Source organism: Tachyglossus aculeatus, chromosome 14, assembly GCF_015852505.1.
Source record: "Tachyglossus aculeatus isolate mTacAcu1 chromosome 14, mTacAcu1.pri, whole genome shotgun sequence".
NCBI lineage: Eukaryota > Metazoa > Chordata > Mammalia > Monotremata > Tachyglossidae > Tachyglossus > Tachyglossus aculeatus.
Window position 1 is genome coordinate 16,580,208 of NC_052079.1, and position 26,514 is coordinate 16,606,721.

Genomic DNA, 26,514 nt, shown 5'->3' on the forward strand with positions numbered 1-26,514 from the left:
TTAAGCCCCAAGTTATTCGCCTGGGATCTCAACGAACTACTGGACCATCACGATCCTTGATGTGGCCGCATGACAAACGGAGTTTCATCCGCAATATCGCTTTACAGCCTGGAGACCCCGGCACTGGTTTTAAATCAGGGGCTTCAATTCTGAAGGATCTGAGGGCCATCGTACTCAACTCCCTGGATCCAGGCTAGCACTTCTGCTAGGAGGGCTCCGAGTCTCCACGCCCATTCCCTCCGAGATCAACTAGCACATCCAATCACTGCCGGCTGCCTAGTCCACCTAAACCGGTTTGAAAACTCAGGCTTCAGTGGGTAAAAACCAAAGGGCAGATCCAAAAGGTCCTCAAAAGAGAGACCCCCACCCCGCCGTAACCAGGGTGGGGAGGTTATTTAGAAAAGCCGCGAAGTGCTAGACAGTTGGAAAAAAAAAAAAAAACCCCAAACCAAAATAACCAACCACAGATTAGCCCGCAGCTCTCCGTGTTGAGAATTAAAGTTCACAGTTGAAAATACACATATTGCACAAGGCAGCCAGCTCATTAGGTCGGTTTCACACAGGACTTTCAAGACGAAAAGCCGGTGGAGAAACTCTTTCGGGCGTGGTCTTGCAGATTAGCTACACACAGACCCACTACAATCACTTCCATCAGAGAGATGTGCACAGGGATCCCACGGCGAGGCTCGGGAGGAGGAGGAGGAGGCTGGGGCGGGGCGGCTACAAGGACTGTTTCGAAAATCTGCGCGTCCGGACCCTGCCGTGATTGCTGAACATGAGTCGGGGGTCAAATCTATACCTGCAAGAGAAAAGGGAGCGTTCTGTAAACCGGGCCTGCGCCGTCTTCTTCCTCAGGCTTGTGGTCCGGGCTTCCCCTCAGAAACAGCGGAGGGGGTTTGGCTGAACGCTCTTGAAAGTAACCTTCCTTTCTCTTATTAACTTTGGTGTTTAAGTGTTTTTTTTTAAATGGTACTGGATAAGTTCTTATTATGGGCCGAGCACTGTACTAAGCACTGGGGTAGATACAAGCTAATCCTGTCCCACAAGGCTCCCGGTCTTAATCCCCATTTTACAGATGAGGAAAACTGAGACCCTGAGAAGTCACTTGTCCCAGGTCCCAAGGCAGACAAGTGGCCAAGCCGGAATTAGACCTCAGGTCCCACGTCTTCCCAGCCCATTTTCCACTAGCCCGTGCTGCTTTTTCCCCTCAAATGCTTCCAGCTATAATGGGGGAACCGAGCCCGACAACTGAACTAAATTTTCGGTCCCTAATTTCACATCGGACCTAGGGCTGTGACGTTTACTGGACTACTATATTCTTTCTTTTGTTTACTCAGTAGATACCTACTATTGCTACTTTTTGAGAAGCAGCACTGGCCTGGAAGTCAGAAGAACCTGGGTTCTAATCTGGCCTCTGCCCCTTGTCTGTGTGACCTGGGCAAGTCACTTCTCTGTGCCTCAGTTCCCTCATCTGTCAAATGGGGATTAAGACTGTGAGCCCTATGTGGAACAATGACTATGCCTAACCCGATTACCTTGCATCTTCCCCAGCGCTTAGAACAGTGTCTGGCGGATAGTAAACGCTTAACAAATACCACAATTATTATTATTACTTTTCTCAAACAGAGAACTCACATTACCCTAGTTGCCTCAAGGCCTGGACTCCAAGCACGAACACCCCGTAGCCAAAGGCGGGCCAGGCGAGAGGAAGATGCGGGCTTACCCTGGGTCAAAAACCCCCGGCGTGCGACAGGTTGATCCCGAGCAGGACTGCAGCATCATTAACCGGTAGTTCATCTTCCCTAAGAGTTCGGGATCTATGGTTTTAGCAATGTTCTCAATCTGGTGAGGGTCGGCCGTCAGGTTGTAGACTTCCACGAACACCTGCATGACGGAGCCCATTAAAGATAGTCAGCTTGGGGGGTGTGAGGGGTAAGGGTGGAGTCACTCGGACCGAGTCTTGCCCCTCTAAGATTCCCTGCCAACTGTTCCTCAACTGTAGACTCTCCTTTCCTTCAACCTGGAACTTCTACCCCCAACACCTGCCAACCCTGATTCATTCACACCCGCCCTTATCAACTCCCCCCTCCACAAATCACTTCAAGATCACTTTCGGATGGCGGTCCATTCCCCCGCCCTCACCCCTGAACCTTCATTTAAGGGGCTGGTCAGCCCACCCCTTCGTGCTTCCTGGTAGAGAGTATTGGGGTGGGCTTTCCATGGCCTTCAGGTCCTTGTTTGTTCATAAGTTTTAGCTCCTAGATCGACCTCTCCCGCATGCTCTGCCCACAGCCCATATTCAATAAAAACTACTTATGGCCGAGCAGTCTCCATCCTTCAGTGACTGCCTTTTTCCACAATGGCAGGGCCACTGCTTTGTTTCAGGGGCATTTATTACAAAACACAAGACAACTTTACTGAGGCTTTGGGAGAACACAATGATAACAAGAGCCCTGTCTTCAAACAACAATCTAACAGAGTATGCAAATTACAATTTTTTTTAACAGACAGCAAAGGATTGAAGAATAAGTATAAGCCAGGAGCAAAACAAATGCATCCAGATGAAACCACTGAAAACATGCTTGAATGCAGAGGCATAAACACAAATATACACATGTGTTTCAGTGCTTTAGATGAAGTTAAAAAAAAAAAAAGGACACCAATGCCAAGGGCGGGTGTTGTGAATGAAATAGGGAAGGTTTCCTGGAGTGGGCAGGCTTTAGAAAGGCTTTAAAGCTGAGGAGAGCTGTGCTCTGGCAGATGATGGGGGTGGGAGTTCCAGGCTGGAGGAACAGCAAGAGGGAGGAGAGAAAGGAGAGTCCACAGTCCAGGAAGAGTTAGCAGAGGGCCTCATAGGAGCAAACCCCTCTCAGCAGTTCTACCTGCCTAATGACCATCCAAATGCAAGGGAAGTTCTCAGGGCAGGGAGAGATCAGGGCATTAGAAAGCCCCACAGAGATTTGGGCCTGGCTACTTACTGCATCTGGACTTGGTTTTTCCACACACAGTCCTCTAGACTGTAAGCTCTTTGTGGACAGGGAATGTGTCTGTTATACTGCACTCTCCCTAGCGCTCAGCACACAGTAAGCGCTCAATAAATACGACTGACTGACAGACAATGGCTCTCTCCTCGGCCCCCGTATAAAGTCTGGGGCACAGGGCTTCCGCGAGCCGTGGGCTTGGCTCTGAAAAGGACTGAGTCGTGGTGGGCTGGGGGTAAGGGCGAATCGCAGATGTGATGGAGGGCCTGGGAAGACTTAGTTAAGAGGGGCGAAATCTTGCTTGGCTAGTGATTAACCACAGCTAAATTGGCTGGGGAAATGAACTATTCTCTTCTGAAGAGATGGCTACAAAATGAATACTCTCTATGGGGTTTGAACCAGAGCCCGGCGGTTGAGGGGAAGCCATCTCACCTCCTGGTCATCGAATTCACAATACTGCAGGTCCCAGGAGGCAGACATTGTCCTCACGCAGGCGTACGTGTTGTTGTAGGCATCCTCGCACACACAATCGGGGAAACAATGCTGTCAACGGATGGAGAGACTTTTGAGACATTTCTGGGCTGACACCAGCCTGTGCTGGAGCTCAACTGAAACCCAAGGGATTCTACTCACGGTGACTCCGGGGCCCAGGGTGGGGCAGGTTGGATTGGTGCCATTGTAACCTTCTCCTTGGTACTCGACCAGGACATCTGATCTCCAAGTCACGTTCTGTTTGTCCCTCTGGAAAAGAAACGGTTCACTTTGTCACTCATCATGAGAGGGTACTTGGGCAACTTCTCTCAACATGCTGAGAAGCAGCCTGGCCTAGTGGAAAGAGCAAGGGCTTGGGAATCAGACAACCTGGGCTCCGATCCCAGGTCTGCCATGTCTTTTGTGTGAGCTTGGGCAAGTCACTTCATCCGTAAAATGGGGATTAAGACTGTAAATCCCATGTGGAACATAGATGGTATCCAACCTGATTGGTTTGTATCTACCTCAGTGCTTAGTACAGGGCCTGGGCTCATAATAAGAGCTTAAACATTTAAAAAAAAAAAAGCTGGCACAAAACTTACTCCAACTGTCATAAAGCATGAATCCCTTTGGCAGAAGCAGGCTACACAAACTGCAGCTTTGTGAGGACTGACAAGTATTATTTGGGACATTTACATGGTCTCTTTGAATGTTTAAAGCCCACAACTTTAGTGACTCGCACATCATGCGCAAATTAGACACGCTTCCTTCTCGAGGATGAAGAAATGGAGCTGCAGTGGCTGAATCCCTACAAATCCCCGGCAAGGCCAAGATGAGACTTCACATAGGGAAAGGCTCCCGGCTCAACTTCTGAGCAGGAGTAAGGAAGCCAAAAAGGGGGGTGGAGGGAGGCGGGAATTGAGAATTCAAAAAGTTAGCTTTTACACACTCCCAGGGGCCACTAAAAGTTGCCTGGAGAATTGAACAGGGGAATCAATCAACTGCATTTAGTGAGCGCTTACTGTATGCAGAGCACTGTACTTAGCGCTTGGGAGAGTACAATGTAACAGACACATTTCCCACCCACAGTAAGTTTACAGTTTAAAGGATCAGAACAAGGATTTTATACCTAGATTGCCTCAATTTGAAAGGAACTTGGAAGAAGCAGATTACTACAAGCCCTGTAAGCCGATCACCACTATCGCCTTTGAATTTAGTCCCACTTTCATTACTCAGCTGGCTCATCCACTTACCAGCAGTGGCAACAATGACATCCCGTCCATCTGTGTCTTGTTCAGGTCATAACCTGCAATGTCCAAAATAGTGGGCCCCAAGTCGATGTTTGCAATAAGCATCTAGGGAACAAGAAGGTCGGATTAAGGTACTAAAAGCATCTTAAAGTCCTTCTCCTTTGACTGAGTAGGACGTGGTGCCTAGTGACTTGCAATAAAAAAAATGCTATGCCAAGGAATGGGCTGCACACCTGAGAACTTGGCTAACAACTCTCGCCGTAGGTCTTCAAAAAGGTTTCTGATGTATCGTACTCTCCCAAGCGCTTAGGACAATGCTCTGCACAAACTAAGCGCTTAATAAATACCACTGACTGATTTGATTCTCAGTGATCTGAGGTTTCTGGGCCCCTACACTGTAAGCTCGTTACGGGCAGGGAATGTGTCTGCTAACTCCGTTGTACTGTGCTCTCCCAAGAGCTTACTACAATGTTCTGCAGTAAATAACACTGATTGATTCTTGGTGGTCTCAAAAGTAGCTTCCACTCAAACAAGAGAAAGAGGACGAACGAGAGCAGTGACAAACCAGCAGGGTGACAAGCCGGAAAGGCAGAAGAATGTCTCTCCTTGGATGAAAATTGCTTCGGGACTTTCTGTTTGAAAGGATTATTACTGAACGTGTCTTGTTTCCGTGCTGCCTTCGTTCAGACTGCACTTTAGAACCTTTTGATTATGAGATCGGCACGCAGCCAGGAGAAAAATTAAAGGCAACCTATCTCCATGCTAAATAAGTTCTTCAAAGAACACTTAAAATGGAATAATTTTTTTTCACCAAATGGCGAGGTTTGAAAAGGAAAAAAACCATGCGACGGGTGAGCGTACCAAATTCCTGACCAAATATAGGCTCCTGGAAAATCCTGAAGTCTGATTTAGTCCTGGGAATCTGGTTATTTTGAGCCTGAGAGAGACTGGCACAACGAAGTATTTTCCAAAGAAATGAAGTTGGGGCAAGAGAGCTCCATATATAAGCTTCCAGCCTGGTGCAGTTATGATGGGGTAAAGGGCCACCTTCAGGCAAAAAAAAAGCTGGAAGGCAAAGAGGCTTTGGATCTTGGCATCTTCCAAGAAACAAACAATGTGATTATTATTAAAATTTGTTGAGAACTTCCTTTGTGAATGGCACTTGGATTTAGGAATATAGCACACTATGTGGGCAGGGAACATGTCCACTAATTCTTTTGCACAGTACTCTCCCAAGAGATTAGTACAGTGCTCAGCACATAGTAAGCGCTCAAAACCATTGTGTAATAAATGAAAGATGTCATGGGCAGTCAACTGTTGTACTGTACTCTCCCAAGTGCTTAGGAGAGTGCTCTGCACATTATAAGTGTTCAAGAAAATACCACTGATGGTGATGATTGTCCCTCTCCACAAAGATCTAACAGTTGGCAGGGGGATTTAAAAAAGATGGCTGATAAATATTAAAATTGTAGACTTTTTGATGCTAACAGACCTCCCCTGCTTGATTTGCTGGGGTCAGGTCCTTCCTTGCTGGATATGCGCCTTAACATCCCAACTGCTGAATACAGGCAGCTCGACTCGGGTAGCGAGAAGCCAGAAAACTATTCATTTAACAGCAGTATCCTGAAACTCCTGCCAATTTACTGGTTTTGCCCTAGGTTGTGGACTCATTAAATCAATGGTGTTTATTAAGCGCTTACTGTGTGAAGAGCCCTATACTAAGTGCTCGGGAGAGTACTGTATGGTGGAATTGGTAGACTTTCCTGCTCACCAGTTTACAGTCTAGAGATGGAGACAGGCGTTAAAGTAAATTAAGGATCTATACATAAGTGCTGTGGGGCTGAGGGTAGAGTATCAAGCGCTTAAGGGGTACATATTCAAGTGCATAAATGAACACAGAAGGGAGTGGGAGAAGAAAAAATGAGGGCCTAATTGGGGAAGGCCTCTTGGAGAAGTTGTAATCCCCTGCCCACAATGAGCTCACAGTCTAGAGAGGGAGACAGACATTAATATAAATGAGTAATTTTTAATGTATTATTTACAGATGTGTCCATAAGTGCAGGGGGGCTTGGGTGGGGCAAATATCAAATGCCCGAGGGTCACGGATCCAAGTGTATAGACAACATTGAAGGGAGAAGGAGCCGGGAAAAAGAGGGCTTAAGTGGAAATGCTTTGAAGGTGGGGAGTGTGGTGGCTTGGCATATGTGGAGAGGGAGAGTTCCAGGATAGGGGGAGGATGTGGGAAAGGGACTGGCAGCAAGACAGGCAAGGCTGAGGCCCAGTGAGCAAGCTGGCACTGGAGGAGCAAAGCGTATGGGCCGGGCTGTATTAGGAGATCAGTCTGCTAAGGTGCGGGGACAGGGGGTGAGCTGATTGAGTGCTTTAAAGCCGATGGTAAGGGGTTCCTGCTTGATGCACAAGTGGATATCGATGCCTGTCTACTTGTTTTGTTTTGTTGTCTGTCTCCCCCCTTCTAGACTTTGAGCCCATTTTTGGGTAGGGATTCTCTCTATCTGTTGCCGAATTGTACTTTCCAAGTGCTTAGTACAGTGCTCTGCACACAGTAAGTGCTCAATAAATACGCCTGACTGAATGAATGAACAAACCACTGGAGGTCCTTGAGGAACAGGGAGACTTGAACTGAACCTTTTTGTAGAAAAATGATCCGGGCAGCATTGTGAGTACGGGCTCGAGTGGGACAAGGAGGTGAACAAGGAAACTGATGCAGTAATCGAGGTGGGACAGGATAAGTGCTACAACTGGCGTGGTGGAAGTTTCAATGGAGAGTAAAGTGTGGCATATTAGCCATGTTGTGAAGATAGAACCGACAGGATTTGGGGGCAGACTGAATATGTGGGTGAAATGAAAGAGCTGAGGACCACAGTCCCGGGCTCATGAGATAGGGAAGAGAGTGATCCTATCTACGGTGATGAGAAAGACGGGGGAGGATGGGGCTTAGGTGGGACAGTGAGGAGTTCAGCTTCAGTTACATTTGGAGTCGTCCTGCAGAAGACAGTTCTGGCTCTGAACTCACCCCAAGGGAGGGCAAAGAGGAGAGTCAGTTGGAAAATCAACTGAACTGGTCTGACATACTGTTATTGAAAGGTCAACATCTCCTCCAAGAGGCCTTTGCCGCTTAAGCCCTCCTTTTCCCAGCTCCCTTCTCCCTTCTGCGTCATCTATAAACCGGGATTTGTGACCTTTGGATATTGTAAATTGGCCCCTCCCTCAGCCCCACAGCACTTATGTACATACCTGAAAACTAGATGTTATAAATTCCTCATCTATATTAATGTCTGTGTCCCCCTTTAGACTTTAAGCTCATTATGGGTGGGGAATTACATCTTCTCCAAGATGTAATGTAGAGGGTTCCACATACATACGCTTGTAAATTGTAAGTGGATTTCTGCAGTGAGTTCCCTAAACCTCCATTTCTGGGACATGTGGGTTTAAAAGATCATTTCCTATCAACTGACCCAGACAGACAAAGACATGCGGTCAGCCTACACATTAAAGGCAGCCAAGTTTAACTTCCTAAATAGTAGGATCGGCAGAAGGGTTGCCCCCAAATTATATTCTACCTGGCATCCTACATGTAAGGGTATGGATTTCAGGGTTTTACCCGATTCAACCTCCCCACCTCCCTCTCCTGAAAGAAGTTTCTTTAAAGATCAAAGTCACCCAAACTCCCCAAAGGTTAATGAAAAATTTCAAACATTTCAACACTGTCCCTTGAACAATGGAGAAGTCAATTTATGAGTCAGACACAGTTTCCATCACTGTCTGTTTTTACTCAATACCAAATATGAGCAAAGGACTGCACTGGGCTCTTGGGGACGTATTAGAGAAGAGACAGCGTCCCTACCTTCGAAGAGTTTATGGCATTGAACAAGAGTGTTTTCACAAATTACAAACCACTTAGGGACAACCTGCCAATTCTCATGGCCCTGCACACCTCCAGCTTAATCACAGCCGCAACACACGTTAACGCTTCACATTACTGATATTATAGAGAGTTTGGTGAGAGAGCAATCCAAACACACCCAGTGATGCCAGAACACGTTTCCATGAAGCATTCTGGATAACTATGATACCAAAACTAGGACACGCCTTTCTGGTAACGTATGTGCAGTGTTGGAAGAAACTATTGTGTGCGTGGGGCATGGCAGCTGGCCCAGTTGTGAGCTACAACTCTAGCCGTCCTTAGCAAGAATGCAACCCCAGGTTATTGCAGAATGGGGCATATCTGGTTTTATGAAGCAGGAATGTGAGAAAATGTAAAAGCTCTAAGAGCAACCCAGACGCGAGAATCCTTCAGACAGGTATAGTTGGGTAGGCAAGGTGGTGAAAAGGTGGGCCAAAGAGACCTAAAGCAGAGGTAAACACGATCAAATCCTGGAAAGACCATGCCTGTTCATCAACTAATGTGAAAAGTTGGCCCTACCTGTCTCGGGGGCCTCCTGGGTTCTGAGGCCTAACTCTTTTAGAGAACGGTCATTTAGAAACCCTAGTAGAAGAGCTTACCTTGTTTGTCTGATTTGGTCTGATTCCAGGTCCTCGAACCAGCAAGGGAACTTTAATGTCGAACTCATACAGCTGCCGTTTGTCTATCGGCAAAGAAAACTGCCCTAAAAGAAACACACACACACAAAAAAAAAACCAAGTCACTAAAAGGATCTGTTTACAAGAAGTCCCTCATTCCACTCGGAAAGCAACTGTGGGGATTTGCTACAAAAGATCATTACAGATCCAGACCTTTCACTTAAACTGAATGATCCTAAACCCCAAAGAAGCCTCTAACCCCTTTGATCCTGTCATATTTAGTTGTTCCTGGGCCTATTACAAAGCACACGACAAGACAGAACTGGAGCATGACAAACCGTGTGTGCTCCTTTCCATTCAAGTGGAAATATTTTGTAGACAGGAAAGGAGGAATTATACCCAACAACCATAAACTTTTGGGGAGGAATGGGCCAAGACATGATAGCAAAAGAGCAGGCGGATGACTCGTGATTCAGATTAAGTAAAGAAGCCTTCGTCTCTGCAAGGGCCCGGGTACTGTTTTTTAAAAAAGGGAAGAAAGACGGGGGAAAAAAGTCACAATACAAAATTCCGTCCCAAACCTGTGTGGTAGCCATTGTCTGAAGTATAAAAAATGAAAGTGTTGTTCAGCTCTCCACGGAAATCCAGCCTCTTCACTAATTTTTCTACCAGATCATCAACCGACAGCAGAGTTCTCCACCTCAGAGCAAGATAGAAGAGAGTTTCTTGAGCACTTCTTAAAGCAGAGACCACCAGGCACGTGGTAGCAGAGAGCACAAGAAGATCTGAACTTCCCCAAGAGTTAAGACTCGTCATGAATTGCTTCAGACCAATTCATTGGAAGCTTCCGTCGTCAGTTGACAAGACCAGGCTCAGATCCGCTTTAAGCTGGATTCGATATTTTACAACCCTAAAACTACTCTACATCATTGCTGGGGGGGAAAAAAAAACAAATGACAGTACTGATATCCCTGTTTGAAAAACCCATCTGTTGGAGTTTCTTTGTGATAGGATTCTGTAGTAGACGCTGCAATGTTTTAAGCACTTCCCTTCACCTCCCTTTAAGTACTCTGAATGACTAACGGAGTGAATAAAGTCCACTTCAATTCGGCCTTAGAGCGTAACATTTAGCAAAGATAACAGGTCTCTAGTTTGTTAGCACATGGTTCTTTTCTTTTCATTCATTCAATCATATTTATTGAGCGCTTACTGTGTGCAGAGCACTGTACTAAGCGCTTGGGAGGTACAAGTTGGTAACATATAGAGACGGTCCCTACCCAACAGTGGGCTCACAGTCTAGAAGTGGGCTCACGGTCTAGAAATAGCATATATACAGTGTATATAAGAACATGTGATACAAGATCTTTGGTTTCCTTATTCTATCACGTCACTGCATCGTGACTTTTCAATTAGTCAAATCTATTTCTATTTTGTTTTGCTTTGAGCTATTGAATTAAGAGCACCAGCCAGGGTGAGCAGCAGTACTTGAACGGAGGTGAAGGGAAGTGCTTAAAACACTGCAGTGTCTACTACAAAATCCTATCACAATAAAACTCCAACAGATGGGTTTTTCAAACAAGGATATCAGTGCCGTCATTTTTTTTTTTTTCCAGTTGACAAGTCCAGGCTCAGATCCGCTTTAAGCTGGATTCGGTATTTTACAACCCTCAAACTACTCTACATCACTGGGGGGGATAGCCACAACTAGATCTTAATCCAGAACAAAGAACCTCTCCATTAGTCTCCCACTCCACTTGAAATCTTTAAAATACTCCTGAAAGAGACTTTGAGCATATTTTGGAAAATTTTAAGGCCTAAACATTCTGTGCTGCTCAAGGAATTGAAGTGTTCGTACGTGAGACCCATGCCTTGCCCAAGGAGCCTCTTTAGATTGAAGCTAGGAGTTTCTTGACCAAGGGTAAAGTCAGTATTTTCCCTTAATGATGTACTGTGAGATCACCTGATGGCTTCCAATACCCAAGGGCGAAAGTCATACTATGAATCTGGAAAGGCCCTCAAATTCCTACACCCTACCCGCACGGGTTTACTCTCCCCTTACCTTTATAACAAAGTCCCGGTTGAACTGATTTTCCCTAAGGCAAGTTTCTTTTAGAATTGATTCACGGTGCGCTCGGCTCATAGGATTTGCACTTGAGCCTGGCCAGAACTGCTCTGTCGTTCACTACTCATTTAATTTTCCTTCATTTCCCTAGCAAAATTTCAATGTGCAGATGGATGGTTCTACTCCCTAGTTCTGTGTATGCGTGTGGATGCAGGCGTGTGCATACATGTGTTTGTGAGCCCACGTGTGTGCTCTCGTGCCTGTGTGTGAAATGATTCAGAAAACTGGCTCTTATGATGTCACGAGAGAGGGGGAAAGCCTCCCCGATGTGGAGCCCCAAGAGGGTGGCTTGGATGCAGTGATGAAGCAGCAACTGTATTTACTGAGCGGTTACTGTGCCCAGAGCACTGTACTAAGTGCTTGGGAGAATACAATATAACAGAGTCGGTAGACGCGCTCCCCGGCATCTGAGTGACTATTTCTGAGTATGTATGCAGGGTCTCAAATGACCAACAAGAGGAAGTTGTTAAGTTCCTCTCTCCCACCAACTCTTAGCCAGTTTTACAGGGTACTCCACAAAACTCAGAGCTCGGGAAACAGGGCGAGTTACTTTTTTCGGTCCTCATGCCAAAGTGAAGTAATTCCTCCTTCCCCGTTCTCTCTCGTACACCTCATTTCCATTCTCTAGTCTTGCCTCCCACATCCCCAAATCTCACCTCTAAGTTCCTGAAAACCCCTATTAGTACTGGCTACCTCTAATTTCAGAGGGGTTTCAACAGCTGGTATAAGTATTTTGAATTTCCCCAACTGGTACTATAAAAATGTAAAGCAGCGGTTCCTACCTTTTCCTAAATGCATCATCTAAAAACTGAATCGAAGAATTAGTCATCGGGGTCTTGGCTTGCCTAATTAGCCAATGCTTGTTCTAAAATTAAGGAAAAAAAAAAGTTACCGGGGAGCAAATGAGCTATTACAGCAACCTATGAAAAAGCGTGGTGATTTCCGCTCAGTGAACAGTGAAGGCCTAGGATTTGACTAAGCGGCAGACCTGGGTTTAAAGTTCCTCAGATAAAGGCATCTCGCTGATGTTGCATTTCTGGCATAATCTGTGGTGAGCCTCCACCTAAACCTCTCTCCCCCACCGTCCCCAAGCCATGTCTTATTTAGAGAAAAAGAAAAAGCAGGTCTCCTCTATAGCAGGCAACCCCTCCCACCATGGTCACCCATTCCTATTCTCCTTTAAGTGGCAGAGGGGTACCTTCCTCTTATTAACAACAACAACTGTGGTATTAGTTAAGCACGTGCTATGTGCCAAGCACTTTTCTAAGCACTGGGGTGGATCTAAGAGAATCAGAGTGGACACAGTCCCTGTCTCACTTGGGGCTCACAGTCTTACTCCCCAATTTCCAGATGAGGGAATTGAGGCACAGCAAAGTTAAGTGACTTGCCCAAGGTCACACAGCAGTCATGGAGAAGCCAGGATTAGAACCCACGTCCTCTGATTCCCAGACCTGTGCTTTAGGACTGTGTCCAAACTGATTAGCTTGAATAATAATAATAATAATAATAATAATAATAATAATAATAATAATAATGGCATTTATTAAGCGCTTATGTGCAAAGCACTGTTCTAAGCGCTGGAGAGGTTACAAGGTGATCAGGTTGCCCCTCGGGGGGCTCACAGTCTTAACCCCCATTCTACAGATGAGGTAACAGGCCCTGAGAAGTTAAGTGACTTGCCCAAAGTCACAGCTGACAACTGGCGGAGCCGGGATTTGAACCCATGACCTCTGAGTCCCAAGCCCGTGCTCTTTCCATTGAGCCATGCTGCTTCTCTGCCCTGCTGCTGCTTCTATTAAAAACAAACCAACCCCAATCAGGGTGTCCTGAATTCCCCTCAATAACCTTGAAAAGAAAGGGCTTGTTTCCTTACCCTAGAAGCCACTATTAGAGGTGGTTGGGAATAACAATGGGAGGATCACAGAACAAGGACTTTATAAAGACAGGTGTGATTTTAGGGTGACTACTTTCCTCATCTCCGCCATTTCCTCATCTGTAAAATGGGGATAAAAGCCCTGCTCTCCCACTCAAACTGAGACCCCCATCTGGGACAGAGACTATAAGTGACTGGATTTCCTTGTATCTACCCCAGCACTTAACAAATGTCATTATTTCCACCTCTACCTTTGAGTGAGCAGGCAAGAGAGGTAAACGTCCAACCGGTCTCCTTCAGCAACTCTGTGAGGAGGAAGCCTAAGCTATTCCTAGAGTCTGGCTCAAGCAAGAGAAACCAGAGGAAACAGGAAGGCACTCACCAATCTGAAAACACTGATTTTTAGGTACAATGTTTGGTCCATATAAACCAACTTAAAGCTGGATAAACGTTCTCCAAAGTCACGTTTTGACACTTTTTGCTTTACGCTCATTTAAAAAGAAACCCCAACCTAAAAACTATGTGGGCATGTGGACTCTGAGTCTACAAGTATTCTGTACCTAGCAGTAACTCTGCTAGTTACAGAATACACCTAGCCAAGCGGTTAAGGAACTGGAGGCAAGTAAACTTGAGTATTTGCCATTTTTTTGAAGGACAAAACAGTTTTCTATTACTCATGGTAAAGGGAGGGGAAAGGTACAGAGAGGTTGGAGAACCCAAAAGTCCGTAGTTTGAGCCTCCTCAAATTTAGTACCATTATGATCACCAAGGACTGAAATAATGAGCTCCATTTCCAAGATGTGTCACGTACGAAAGCATACTCTTTCAAAGAAACAAAAGCAGAGAGGCTGCAAGACGGGCGGCAGAGGACAAAAGAGGAAGCCTGGTGCCTGGATAATCCATCAACTGGAGATTTGCCCCATGAGCCAAAGATGGCTAGACATAAAAGCACTCCTCTTCAAAAGTCTGGTATTTCTAAATGCTTTTCTTCTACCCAGAAACAAAGCACAGAAATCAGGCAGAACATTGTTTCAAGAGTCTGCCACCTAGGCCTGACTCCCCAACAGATTTGTTGCAAAATCCTAGGCCTGACTCCACAATGGATTTGTTGCACAATCCTAGGAAAGTCACTTGATTTTTCTAGAGGTCAACTTCTCCCTTTCAACAAAAACAGAGAAAACGACCTGGCAGTCTCCCATGAGAAGCACCCATATGTTCTGAGACGAAAATGCTTTGCCCATCTCAGAACACGATTCTTCTGACATATACAGTATGCTCAGTGGTGGAATGAAGTCTTAAAAGCTTGCGAGGGGAAAGCTTTTTAGCTGTGTAATCACTGGTTTGGAAATTCGAGGAGTCGCCTGCTTGGGATTCGAAGCAAAAATTGCTAAGGAGCTGTAGCCGAGATTTTGCTCTTTATTACTTTAAAACACCATCAGGGAGAGAAGTCACAATGCTTGACATGATAACAAATTTGGTTTGGATGGAACCTGAACTGGAAGAAGTGGTTCCATTTTCAGCTCTAGGGATGAGCTGGAAAACTCTGATGACTGACTCTATGGCCCCGAAAGCAAGAGCAGATTTAGTGGACTTGAAGGAATTCACCAGGCAAGTGTGGAACTCCATTTCCAATCACTAATATGAGAAGGACATTTCCCTTGACCCACGAGGTCACTGTTTTTGGGGCCCTACCTTCCCGTGGATGTTGAAGTTGCTATTTCTTGGAGCGTTGACGTTCTGGAAGCTCTTTTCGTACTGGGGGGCTGCTATCCACGGGGAGTGAGGAGCAGGCATTGAGATCATCATGAAGAAAGGTTCAGAGTTTGATCTGTAGTCCAGGAAGTCCAAGGAAACATTTGCCTAAGACACAAAGAGCCAGCACCCCCAAAGTCAGCCGTTTGAGTATCCACTCTAAAGTTCAAATATTTACTGGAGGACTCATTCGATGTCCGGAAATGTGCTACGGGCTTCCCAAACTTTGGCGGTAAGTACTCTCAAGGTGCTTACACTCTACATGCATTTTATCGGGTGCCACTTGAAGATTATGTCCAAATCATAGTCAAGTAACAACTCCACTCACCAGGATTAAACTAAACAAAAACTCCACTTTCTACTTTCTCAAAGTTCGCACTATTTGCGGCACAGAACATGTGTGAACCACCAGGGCTTGTCCAAATCAAGAGCAAAATATAGTGAAGATCACAGACTGACTTGTACTTCCCAAGGACTTAGTACAGTGCTCTGCACAGTAAGCACTCAATACATATGATTGAATGAATGAATGAGACAGCTCATTACCCTGACTTGCTCCCTTTATTTATCCCCCCTCCCAGTTCCACAGCTTTTACGTACATACCTGTAATGTATTTATTTATATTAACATCTGTCTCCCCCTCTAGACTGTAAGCTCATTGTGGGCGGTGAATATATCTGTTACTATTATGCTGTCCTCTCCCAAGCGTTTTAGTACAGTGCTCTGCACACAGAAAACGCTGAACAAATATGACTGACTGACTCACCAGGACATCAGTCAGGTAGTCTTGACTGTAGTTTTCACCATGTTTCCGGGCCTTCCCGTTGATTGAGAGAGTATAATTGTAGTATTTAGAGTTCTTCTCCTAAGAAAACCAGAACAACAAATCAAGTTGACATGGTTCAGAGAGTACCCTAATGAAATTTTGAAGACGGCTGCCTATCCGATCTGTGTAAATAGTAACGGAGGCATAAAACGGAAAAAGGATAGCTACTTTTAAGTCTTTACGCAACCGAATGCAATGCGCTAAAGTTCCATTACAGCACAGTGTTGAAGTTTGTCCCGCCAGTTTAATAAAGCCCTAAAGTGAATCAGCTTTAGTGTTCCGTAAGAGAAACCTTTTCAATGACTCCAGATTTTCCATTAAGAAAATTAACAGGCAAGGGCTTATCGCTAGATTAACTTGCCTCATAAGTTTTACTAAAAATAAGGCCCCAGGTAAAAGAAAGCACACTGAGCCTGCTGTGCAATTACATCAAAACAGACGATCCGAACGAAGTAGAAACTGATTAGAGTAACGAAGGGGAACAAGATCAGGCAGGATCTGCTAAGCCTAACTCCATCTGATTTGACATCCCACATATTCATTCATATTCTCTCTCTCTCTCCCCACCCCGGCCCCTTGGCCTCACCCGAATTAGCCTTAGTGGGGATGATCATTTTACTATTGAACTTTGAAGGGATATTTGTGCAATGCTCCCCACTGGGGAGAGTAACTAGGTTTGCAACCGATTACTCTGCCACTTACCAAAGCGAACCAGTAACTCCACCCTGGGGGTACATGCTCCAATCCTCCCGCACCCTCGGCACCGTACTGAAAAGCAAGTCCAGAAGTCAGACAACAGTCTTGATCGGAGGTGGCCGCCGGGGAACAGGCATAAGACAATAAGAATGATCATGGCACTTGTTAAATGCTTACTATATGCCGAGCACTGTTCTAAGAGCTTGGGTAGATACAAGTTAATCAGGTCGGACGCAGTCCCTGTCCCACAAGAGGCTCGTTGTGAGCAAGGGACCATGTCTGGTATACTGTACTCCCAAGTGCTTGGTACACTGCTCTGCACACAGTAAGCGCTCAATAAATACGATGGACTGATTGCAGAGGACTGCACTAAGAGTTTGGGAGGGTACAATACACTAGAGTTGGTAGACGAGGATTTACAGTCAGGCTGGTGGGGGTAGTTTAAAATCTAGTCTAAGAAGCAGCGTGGCCTAGTGGAAAAAGCACAAGCCTGGGAATCAGAAGACCTAGATTCTAATCCTGGCTCTGCCACATACCTGCGGTGTGACTTTGAGCAAGTCACGTGACTTCTCTGGGCCTCAGTTCCCTCATCTGCAAAATGGGGATTCAATACCTGTGCTCCCTCCTACTTCAAATGTGAGCCCCATGTGGGACCGGATGAATCTGGATCTACCCCGGGGCTTAGTACAGTGATAGATACATACTTGTGCCAAATATAATAATTACTATTATTGTTGTATGTAAAAAATAAGGAGAAACTGAAACAAGTGAAAGGTGCCAATGGGACATTAGCCAAATCAGCCGTAGGTCACCCGGGAGCACGAAGAAAAGGAGGAGCAGGAAGAGAATTACCTACGGGAAGGTCAATGGATCCCACAAACCTATGCATCGAGCAAGTGTCTGTGCCCTGCTGGCTTAATTAACACAAGAAAATGCAGGACACACTGACGAGCAAGCGATTTTAGACCCTCTGAGACCTGACCTGTTTTACTTTCCCATTCACTTAAGACCGTGAGCCCCACGAGGGACAAGGACTGTGTCCAACCTAATTAACTTGTACCTACCCCAGTGCTTTAGAAGAGTGTCTGACACAGAGTAAGTGTTTAACAAATACCATAACAAACAGCATATAAAGACACGTTACCTCATTTAAATACTTTCCAGCAAAAAATGTCTGGTATCCACACGCCGATCTGAGAATGGCCGGGAAGGTGTTTGGCTCCTGAATCTTCTGCCAAGATCTGCTGCTACAGTTTCCTTCCAAGGTGTTGTTGACGACGTGATGGTTGTGCGGATATTTCCCTGTCAGGATGCTGGCTCTACTAGGACAGCACAGAGCGCTTGGCACATACTACAGAAGGAACACAAGCAGGAAGATAAAGCTACACTGGAGATCTTGCTTCTGAAACTGGATTTCCAGCACCTGGATAAAGAAGGTTGGGGGGAAGAGACTAACGAGTCAGATGTGATTGAGTGCAAATTGCCTTCAGGTGTGACACCTTCCTGAAGACTTCCAATTTTCCTAAACTATAACTGGTGTTGAGATATGGTCGGGGACAGGAAATGGAAGATTCTGGTTCTTTCTGAAATTTCTGGACAGCAGTATGATATCTGACCCTGCAACTCACTTCAGAAAAAATTCTTGAACAGTATCTGACCCTTCTAGCATTACATAATCAGACTCACTGTACACACTTAACACTTGTAACCTGAGTGCTTCTTTTTCCTTTCCCAGAAACCCAAGTCTCTGGTTGATTCTTTTTTTTTTTGATATGCCCTCTCTTCATTCGCTCATTCAATGGTCTTTATTGAGTGCTTATTATGTGCAAAGCACTGCACTATGTGCCTGGGAGAGTACAATATAACAATAAATGCACATTCCCTACCCACAATGAACCTACAGTCAAGAGTGAAAACTCTACATAGGGTTCCCAATCAACATGGAGTAAATTCATCCCAGCCTGAGTTACTCATTGGCAGTTTTGGAGAGAAGTTTTTCCATATGATTCTGTTGGATGCGTCGTCAGTGGAGACAGGGGCTAGCCTGGTCAGCTCCAGAAAGATTACGCTGAATTGAGGGGGATAATAAGGTTTGGGAAGCTAAACCCCGGGGCTGGGACAGCTGATCCCTTATGGAGGAGTTTACGCTCAACGTGTCCCCTCCCCCAGCCTGTCCCACCCTGTTAACAACCACAGCTGATGTCTGGTCTGTTGCTTCAGTTTCAAATTGCACTCACTCACCCCTGCTGCTGACTCCAGGTTTTTCTAATCTGATCAGTTAGCAGTCCCCGGACTTGATGGAACTGTCAATTATACCACACCTCCAGCTGGATACAGGGCAGGGATACAACTTTGGCTATATACTCACTATCTGGATCAAGTTAGTAAATGGCTAATAACAGTGATATTTCAGCACTTTACTACATACCAGGCACTGTACTAAGCACTGGGGGAGATACAGGGTAATCAGATTGGACACAGTCCTGGGCCACATGGGACTCTGAGTCTAAACAGAATATACTGGTGTAAAAACTGGTTAAATGGTCAATTAACTTACACAATAGGCTGCCGGGGGAAATTGTGGTTCTTTTTAATAGTTAATACTAACCTGGATCAAATAGTACCATATGGCAGAGGAATACGTAACACAACTGGTTATAGATGAGCTGGGATACAATAATGAGATGATAAAGAAGGAGAAAATGCTCAATTCCCAGGATTTAATTCTGCCTGATATTAAGCAACAAAAATTTGGTAAGATATGCTACTTAAAAGCAGGATACTTTACAAGAAAAAAATGCTTCACTGGAATCCATTTTCATAGCTGCAAAATCAAGGTTAAATCATACGATGAACAAACGATTCCCACTGATGTTCTATTTTTGACCTGCACTATGGCTTTCTTGTTCACTTCCTTTACGGCTGAAGATTACAGTCTGAGGCCAAATACCTTAAAATGGTGATTGTCCTTCTTGCTGTTATGTCTAGTCAGTAGCCTAGAGCCTGGCCCCAAAGACATATTATTATTATTATCTATTCTCGAGATGTCAGTTTTAATTAGTTGCAAAGGAAAAACAAATCACTTACAGCACTGGAAAAGCTCATCCCCATATCTCCAATAAGGGCCTTGGTCTTCTTTAGTGGTGTCTGTAAGAGAAGAATTATCCATTAAGGGACGCTACAGACATCAGCTTTTCAATGGATTTATCTAAATGGCAACTCTATGCACATTTCTCCTCGCTGTTAAGCAACCTTGTGGGAATCAAAACAAAAACCACCGAGCCTAAGGTGGAACTTTAAGGACTATTTATTTGCCCCAAGTCTGAGGCTAGGTTCTTGCTAGACACTAAGGCTTTCCTAATGAACTTTCCTCTCCGCCTCCGTTTTGAAGTCGCTTACTCATGGCTGCCCTGCCAGAAACACCATAGTAGCAACATGATCCTGGACAGGTGCATTTTATGGTCTTGAACTACAGTGTAAATACCTCACTAATTTGAAGATAAATCAATCGATGGTATCTGAGAGCATCTCCATCATCAGATTAGCAATAAGGGGGCAAAAAAAAATTAACATGATAGTGACATATGACAAAAAGGTACTTCTCCCCAAGAAAGTGAGTTAGATCATGGTTTTCTAGAAGAATCTCGATAGGTGAGGGAAATAAAGGAGGATCAACTACTAGGAGACAGCAGCAACCGTTACACCTGTTCCTACTGATTAACTGAAACGATGACCTGTCTTATAGCCAAATCATCTCCCCACTCTAGAGATGCCCCACAGAACTTAATCTGTGTATCTAAAAAGGATCTTTATTAATGTCTGTCTTCCCCTCTAGGCTGTGAGCTTGTTGTGGGCAGTGGACATGTCTACCAAACCTATTATATGGCACTCTCCCAAGTGCTTAGTCCAGTGCTCTGCACATGTTAAGTGCTCAACAAATACCACTGATTAAGAGAGACCTGCAATTTACCTGGCCCTACCCAAAGGCTTAGTACAGTGCTCTGCACATAGTAAGCGCTCAATACGATTGATGATGACAGCACTAGAGGGAGCGGGGGGGGGGGGACAGCATTAGGCGGGGTGGATAGCAGTAGGCGGAGCGGGGGGGGGGTAGTAGACTGAGCATGGGGGCAACAACCCTAGTCGGGGCAGGGGGCGACAGCCCTAGCCGGTTCGGGGGGAGAGCACTAGACGGAGCAGGGGGAGAGCACTAGCTACAAGCGCTTAATACAGTGCTCTGCACATAGTAAGCGCTCAATAAATATGATTGATGATGACAGCACTAAGGGGGGGGACAGCATTAGGCGGGGTGGATAGCAGTAGGCGGAGCGGGGGGGGGGGGGTAGTAGACTGAGCATGGGGGCAACAACCCTAGTCGGGGCAGGGGGCGACAGCCCTAGGCGGTTTGGGGGGATAGCACTAGACGGAGCAGGGGGAGAGCACTAGCTACAAGCGCTTAGTACAGTGCTCTGCACATAGTAAGCGCTCAATACGATTGATGATGACAGCACTTGGGGGGGGGGACAGCATTAGGCGGGGTGGATAGCACTAGGCAGAGCTGGGGGGGGGGGGTAGTAGTAGACTGAGCATGGGGGCAACAACCCTAGTCGGGGCAGGGGGCGACAGCCCTAGCCGGTTCGGGGGGAGAGCACTAAACGGAGCAGGGGGAGAGCACTAGCTACAAGCGCTTAGTACGGCGCTCTGCACATAGTAAGCGCTCAATACGATTGATGATGACAGCACTAGGGGGGGGACAGCATTAGGCGGGGTGGATAGCAGTAGGCGGAGCGGGGGGGGGGGGTAGTAGACTGAGCATGGGGGCAACAACCCTAGTCGGGGCAGGGGGCGACAGCCCTAGGCGGTTCGGGGGGATAGCACTAGACGGAGCAGGGGGAGAGCACTAGCTACAAGCGCTTAGTACAGTGCTCTGCACGTAGTAAGCGCTCAATAAATACGATTGATGATAGCACCAGAGGGAGCGGGGGGTACAGCATTAGGCGGAGCAGGGGGGGTGGTAGTAGTAGACTGAGCATGGGGGCAACAACCCTAGTCGGGGTAGGGGGCGATAGCCCTAGGCGGTTCGGGGGGATAGCACTAGACGGAGCAGGGGGAGAGCACTAGCTACAAGCGCTTAGTACGGCGCTCTGCACATAGTAAGCGCTCAATAAATCCCCCGGGCCTGGAATGCCCCCAATCCCTCTGCCCATCCGCCAAGCTCGCTCTCTTCCTCCCTTCAAGGCCCTGCTGAGAGCTCACCTCCTCCAGGAGGCCTTCCCACACTCAGCCCCTTCCTTCCCCTCGTCCCCCCTCCATCCCCCCCATCTTACCTCCTTCCCTTCCCCACAGCACCTGTATATATAGTTGTACATATTTATTACTCTATTTATTTTACTTGTACCCATCTATCCTATTTATTTTATTTTGTTAGTATGTTCGGTTTCGTCTCCCCCTTCTAGACTGTGAGCCCACTGTTGGGTAGGGACCGTCTCTAGATGTTGCCAACTTGGACTGCCCAAGCGCTTAGTCCAGTGCTCTGCACATACTAAGCGCTCAATAAATACGATTGATGGATTGATTATGTTGCCAATTTGTCCTTCCCAAGCGCTTAGTCCAGTGCTCTGCACACAGTAAGCGCTCAATAAATACGATTGATTGATTATGTTGCCAATTTGTCCTTCCCAAGCGCTTAGTCCAGTGCTCTGCACATAGTAAGCGCTCAATAAATACGATTGATTGATTATGTTGCCAATTTGTCCTTCCCAAGCGCTTAGTCCGGCGCTCTGCACATAGTAAGCGCTCAATAAATACGATTGATTGATTGATTATGTTGCCAATTTGTCCTTCCCAAGCGCTTAGTCCGGCGCTCTGCACATAGTAAGCGCTCAATAAATACGATTGATGGATTGATTATGTTGCCAATTTGTCCTTCCCAAGCGCTTAGTCCAGTGCTCTGCGCATAGTAAGCGCTCAATAAATACGATTGATGGATTGATATGTTGCCAATTTGTCCTTCCCAAGCGCTTAGTCCAGCGCTCTGCGCATAGTAAGCGCTCAATAAATACGACTGATTGATTGATTATGTTGCCAATTTGTCCTTCCCAAGCGCTTAGTCCAGCGCTCTGCGCATAGTAAGCGCTCAATAAATACGACTGATTGATTGATTATGTTGCCAATTTGTCCTTCCCAAGCGCTTAGTCCAGTGCTCTGCACATAGTAAGCGCTCAATAAATACGATTGATTGATATGTTGCCAATCTGTCCTTCCCAAGCGCTTAGTCCAGCGCTCTGCGCATAGTAAGCGCTCAATAAATACGATTGATGGATTGATATGTTGCCAATTTGTCCTTCCCAAGCGCTTAGTCCAGTGCTCTGCACATACTAAGCGCTCAATAAATAGGATTGATTATGTTGCCAATTTGTCCTTCCCAAGCGCTTAGTCCGGCGCTCTGCACATAGTAAGCGCTCAATAAATACGATTGATGGATTGATATGTTGCCAATTTGTCCTTCCCAAGCGCTTAGTCCAGTGCTCTGCACATAGTAAGCGCTCAATAAATACGACTGATTGATTGATTATGTTGCCAATTTGTCCTTCCCAAGCGCTTAGTCCAGCGCTCTGCACATAGTAAGCGCTCAATACGATTGACTGATTGATTATGTTGCCAATCTGTCCTTCCCAAGCGCTTAGTCCAGCGCTCTGCGCATAGTAAGCGCTCAATAAATACGATTGATGGATTGATATGTTGCCAATTTGTCCTTCCCAAGCGCTTAGTCCAGTGCTCTGCACATACTAAGCGCTCAATAAATAGGATTGATTATGTTGCCAATTTGTCCTTCCCAAGCGCTTAGTCCGGCGCTCTGCACATAGTAAGCGCTCAATAAATACGATTGATGGATTGATATGTTGCCAATTTGTCCTTCCCAAGCGCTTAGTCCAGTGCTCTGCACATAGTAAGCGCTCAATAAATACGACTGATTGATTGATTATGTTGCCAATTTGTCCTTCCCAAGCGCTTAGTCCAGCGCTCTGCACATAGTAAGCGCTCAATACGATTGACTGATTGATTATGTTGCCAATCTGTCCTTCCCAAGCGCTTAGTCCAGCGCTCTGCACATAGTAAGCGCTCAATAAATACGATTGATTGATATGTTGCCAATTTTTACTTTCCAAGCGCTTAGTCCAGCGCTCTGCACATAGTAAGCGCTCAATAAATACGATTGATTGATTGATTATGTTGCCAATCTGTCCTTCCCAAGCGCTTAGTCCAGCGCTCTGCACACAGTAAGCGCTCAATAGATACGATTGATGATGACAGCACTAACCCCCGCCGCGCGTGCGCGCGCATGCGCGCTCCCGCGGGTCTGTCCGTGGGCGCGCCGCGGGTGCCCGCGGGGAGGGGGTTACCATGCCGCCCAGCAGCGAGTCCTGGTCGTCGGTGAGGAGCAGCAGCACGTTGGGGCTCCGGGCGGATCCCCCGGGCCCGGCCCCGCCGCACGGCAGGCACAAGCCCGGCAGTAACAGCAGCAGCAGCACCGGAGGCACCGGGGGGGACCGGCGGCGGCGAGAGGAGGAGGAGAAGGACGACGAGACGGCGGGCGGACCCGCCATGGCGGCCATCGCGCGGCCTCTGAGGGGACGGGCCCGGCCGCGCGACGACGGAGGCGCGCGCGCTGTCACGTGAGCCGCGGGCGGACAGTCACGTGACTCCCCCTCCCACCCCGAGGGGAGCGCGCGTGCGCGCGCGGGGGCCGGGAGCGGCGCGCGCAGGTCCCCGGCCGCGAGCCGCGCCTGCCGTCACGTGGGCCGGGCCGCACCGTCACGTGACCCCCCCCCAGCCGAATCAATCAATCATATTGATTGAGCGCTCACTGTGTGCAGAGCACTGTACTAAGCGCTTGGGAAGTCCAAATTGGCAACACATAGAGACAGTCCCTACCCAACAGTGGGCTCACAGTCTAAAAGGGGGAGACAGAGAACAGAACCAAACATACCAACAAAAGAAAATAAATAGGATAGAAATGTACAAGTAAAATAAATAAATAGAGTAATAAATATGTACAACCATATATACATATATACAGGTGCTGTGGGGAAGGGAAGGAGGTAAGATGGAGAGGGGGACGAGGGGGAGAGGAAGGAAGGGGCTCAGTCTGGGAAGGCCTCCTGGAGGAGGTGAGCTCTCAGCAGGGCCTTGAAGGGAGGAGGAGTAAACCGCAAAAGTAGCACCAAAATGGGGGATCCTCCTTTGTTTTCTAGAGAAAGACAGACAGTGAGGGGAGAGAGAGGGAATAAAGCAGCGGGGAGAACTTGCCCTGTTTTGCATTCATCCACAAGATCACACAAGTTCAGTTAATCAATCAATCAAGTGTATTTATTGAGCACTTGTGTGCATTTATTGAGCACTTGTGTGTATATATGTATATATGTTTGTACATATTTATTACTCTATTTATTTATTTTACTTGTACATATCTATCCTATTTATTTTATTTTGTTAGTATGTTTGGTTTTGTTCTCTGTCTCCCCCTTTTAGACTGTGAGCCCACTGTTGGGTAGGGACTGTCTCTATATGTTGCCAATTTGTACTTCCCAAGCGCTTAGTACAGTGCTCTGCACATAGTAAGCGCTCAATAAATACGATTGATGATGATGATGCAGAGCACTGTGCTAAGCACCTGGGAGAGTACACTATAATAACAGACACATTCTTCCGCCCACAACAAGCTTACAGTCTGCCGGGGGAGACAGACACTATAAATAAATGAATTACGGATATATACACAAGTGCCGTGGGGCTGGGAGGGGGGGTGGATAAAGAGAGCAAGTCAGGGGGACGCAGAAGGGAGTGGAAGAAAAGGAAAAGAGGGTTTAGGGAGGGCCTCTTGGAGGAGGTGTGCTTTCGATAAGGCTTTGAAGGTGGGGAGAGTCGTTGTCTGAGGGCATTCCAGGCCAGAGCCAGGACGTGGGCGAGAGGTTGGCGGCGACATAGACGAGACCGTGTCCCGTTGACACAAACAGCTTGATTCAAACTTGGACCCGTTTACCTCATCGGCACTTAGAACTTAGCACTTAGGATTCCATGATCTTTGACTGCACAGAGTGCTACGATCCCGTAACTAAGCAGTGGACCACGGTGGCTTCCATGAACCATCCTCGATGCGGATTAGGCGTGTGTGTGTGTGTTACAGCGCTATCTACGCTCTGGGTGGCTGGATCGGAGCGGAGATAGGGAACACTATCGAGCGGTTTGATCCCGAAGAAGACACCTGGGAAATCGTAGGCAGCATGGTTGTGCCTCGTTACTATTCTGGGTGTTGTGAGATGCGAGGTTTAATTTACGTGATCGGGGGCATCAGCAACGAAGGAGTAGAGCTGCGATCCGCCGAAGTTTACGACCCCCTCTCCAAACGCTGGTCTGCTCTTCCCCCGATGGGGACGAGGCGGGCCTACCTCGGGGTGGTCGCCCTCAATGACTGCATCTCCTCCATCGGAGGATGGAACGAGACCCAAGACACGCTCCGCACAGTGGAAAAATACTCCTATAAGATGGTAACCCGCGCGGAGCCATCTGTTTGGCTCATTGCTTTTTTTTCTTTTTTTTTACTCTCTTTTATTTGTACATATCTATTCTATTTATTTTATTTTGTTAGTATGTTTGGTTTTGTTCTCTGTCTCCCCCTTCTAGACTGTGAGCCCACTGTTGGGTAGGGACCGTCTCTATATGTTGCCAATTTGGACTTCCCAAGCGCTTACTACAGTGCTCTGCACATAGTAAGCGCTCAATAAATACGATTGATGATGATGATGAACAGTGCTTGAAACTTAGTAATCACCCAAACCAATACCACAAAAATAATAACAGCAGAGACTATCTCCCAAACCGGACTATGGCCATCGGCCCTGGCGCATAGTTAAACGCTTAACAAATACCATAATTATTATTATTAAATAATTAAATTAAATCTTTTAGACTGTGAGCCCACTGTTGGGTAGGGACTGTC

At 46.6% G+C, this 26,514-nt stretch overlaps 1 protein-coding gene across 1 annotated transcript; it reads right to left on the reverse strand.

The window, feature by feature from the left end:
- Positions 1–462: 462 nt before the first annotated feature.
- Positions 463–24,121, reverse strand: GNS (glucosamine (N-acetyl)-6-sulfatase). The gene is made up of 14 exons (XM_038756051.1): positions 23,918–24,121; positions 19,602–19,661; positions 17,659–17,865; positions 16,521–16,586; positions 15,759–15,857; positions 14,932–15,099; positions 12,149–12,231; positions 9,826–9,944; positions 9,227–9,330; positions 4,706–4,807; positions 3,615–3,722; positions 3,414–3,524; positions 1,724–1,884; positions 463–799 (listed from the first exon to the last, which is right to left on the reverse strand). The coding sequence occupies exons 1-14, from the start codon at positions 24,119–24,121 to the stop codon at positions 721–723; spliced, it is 1,671 nt and encodes a 556-aa protein (XP_038611979.1). The 3' UTR covers positions 463–720.
- Positions 24,122–26,514: the final 2,393 nt, after the last annotated feature.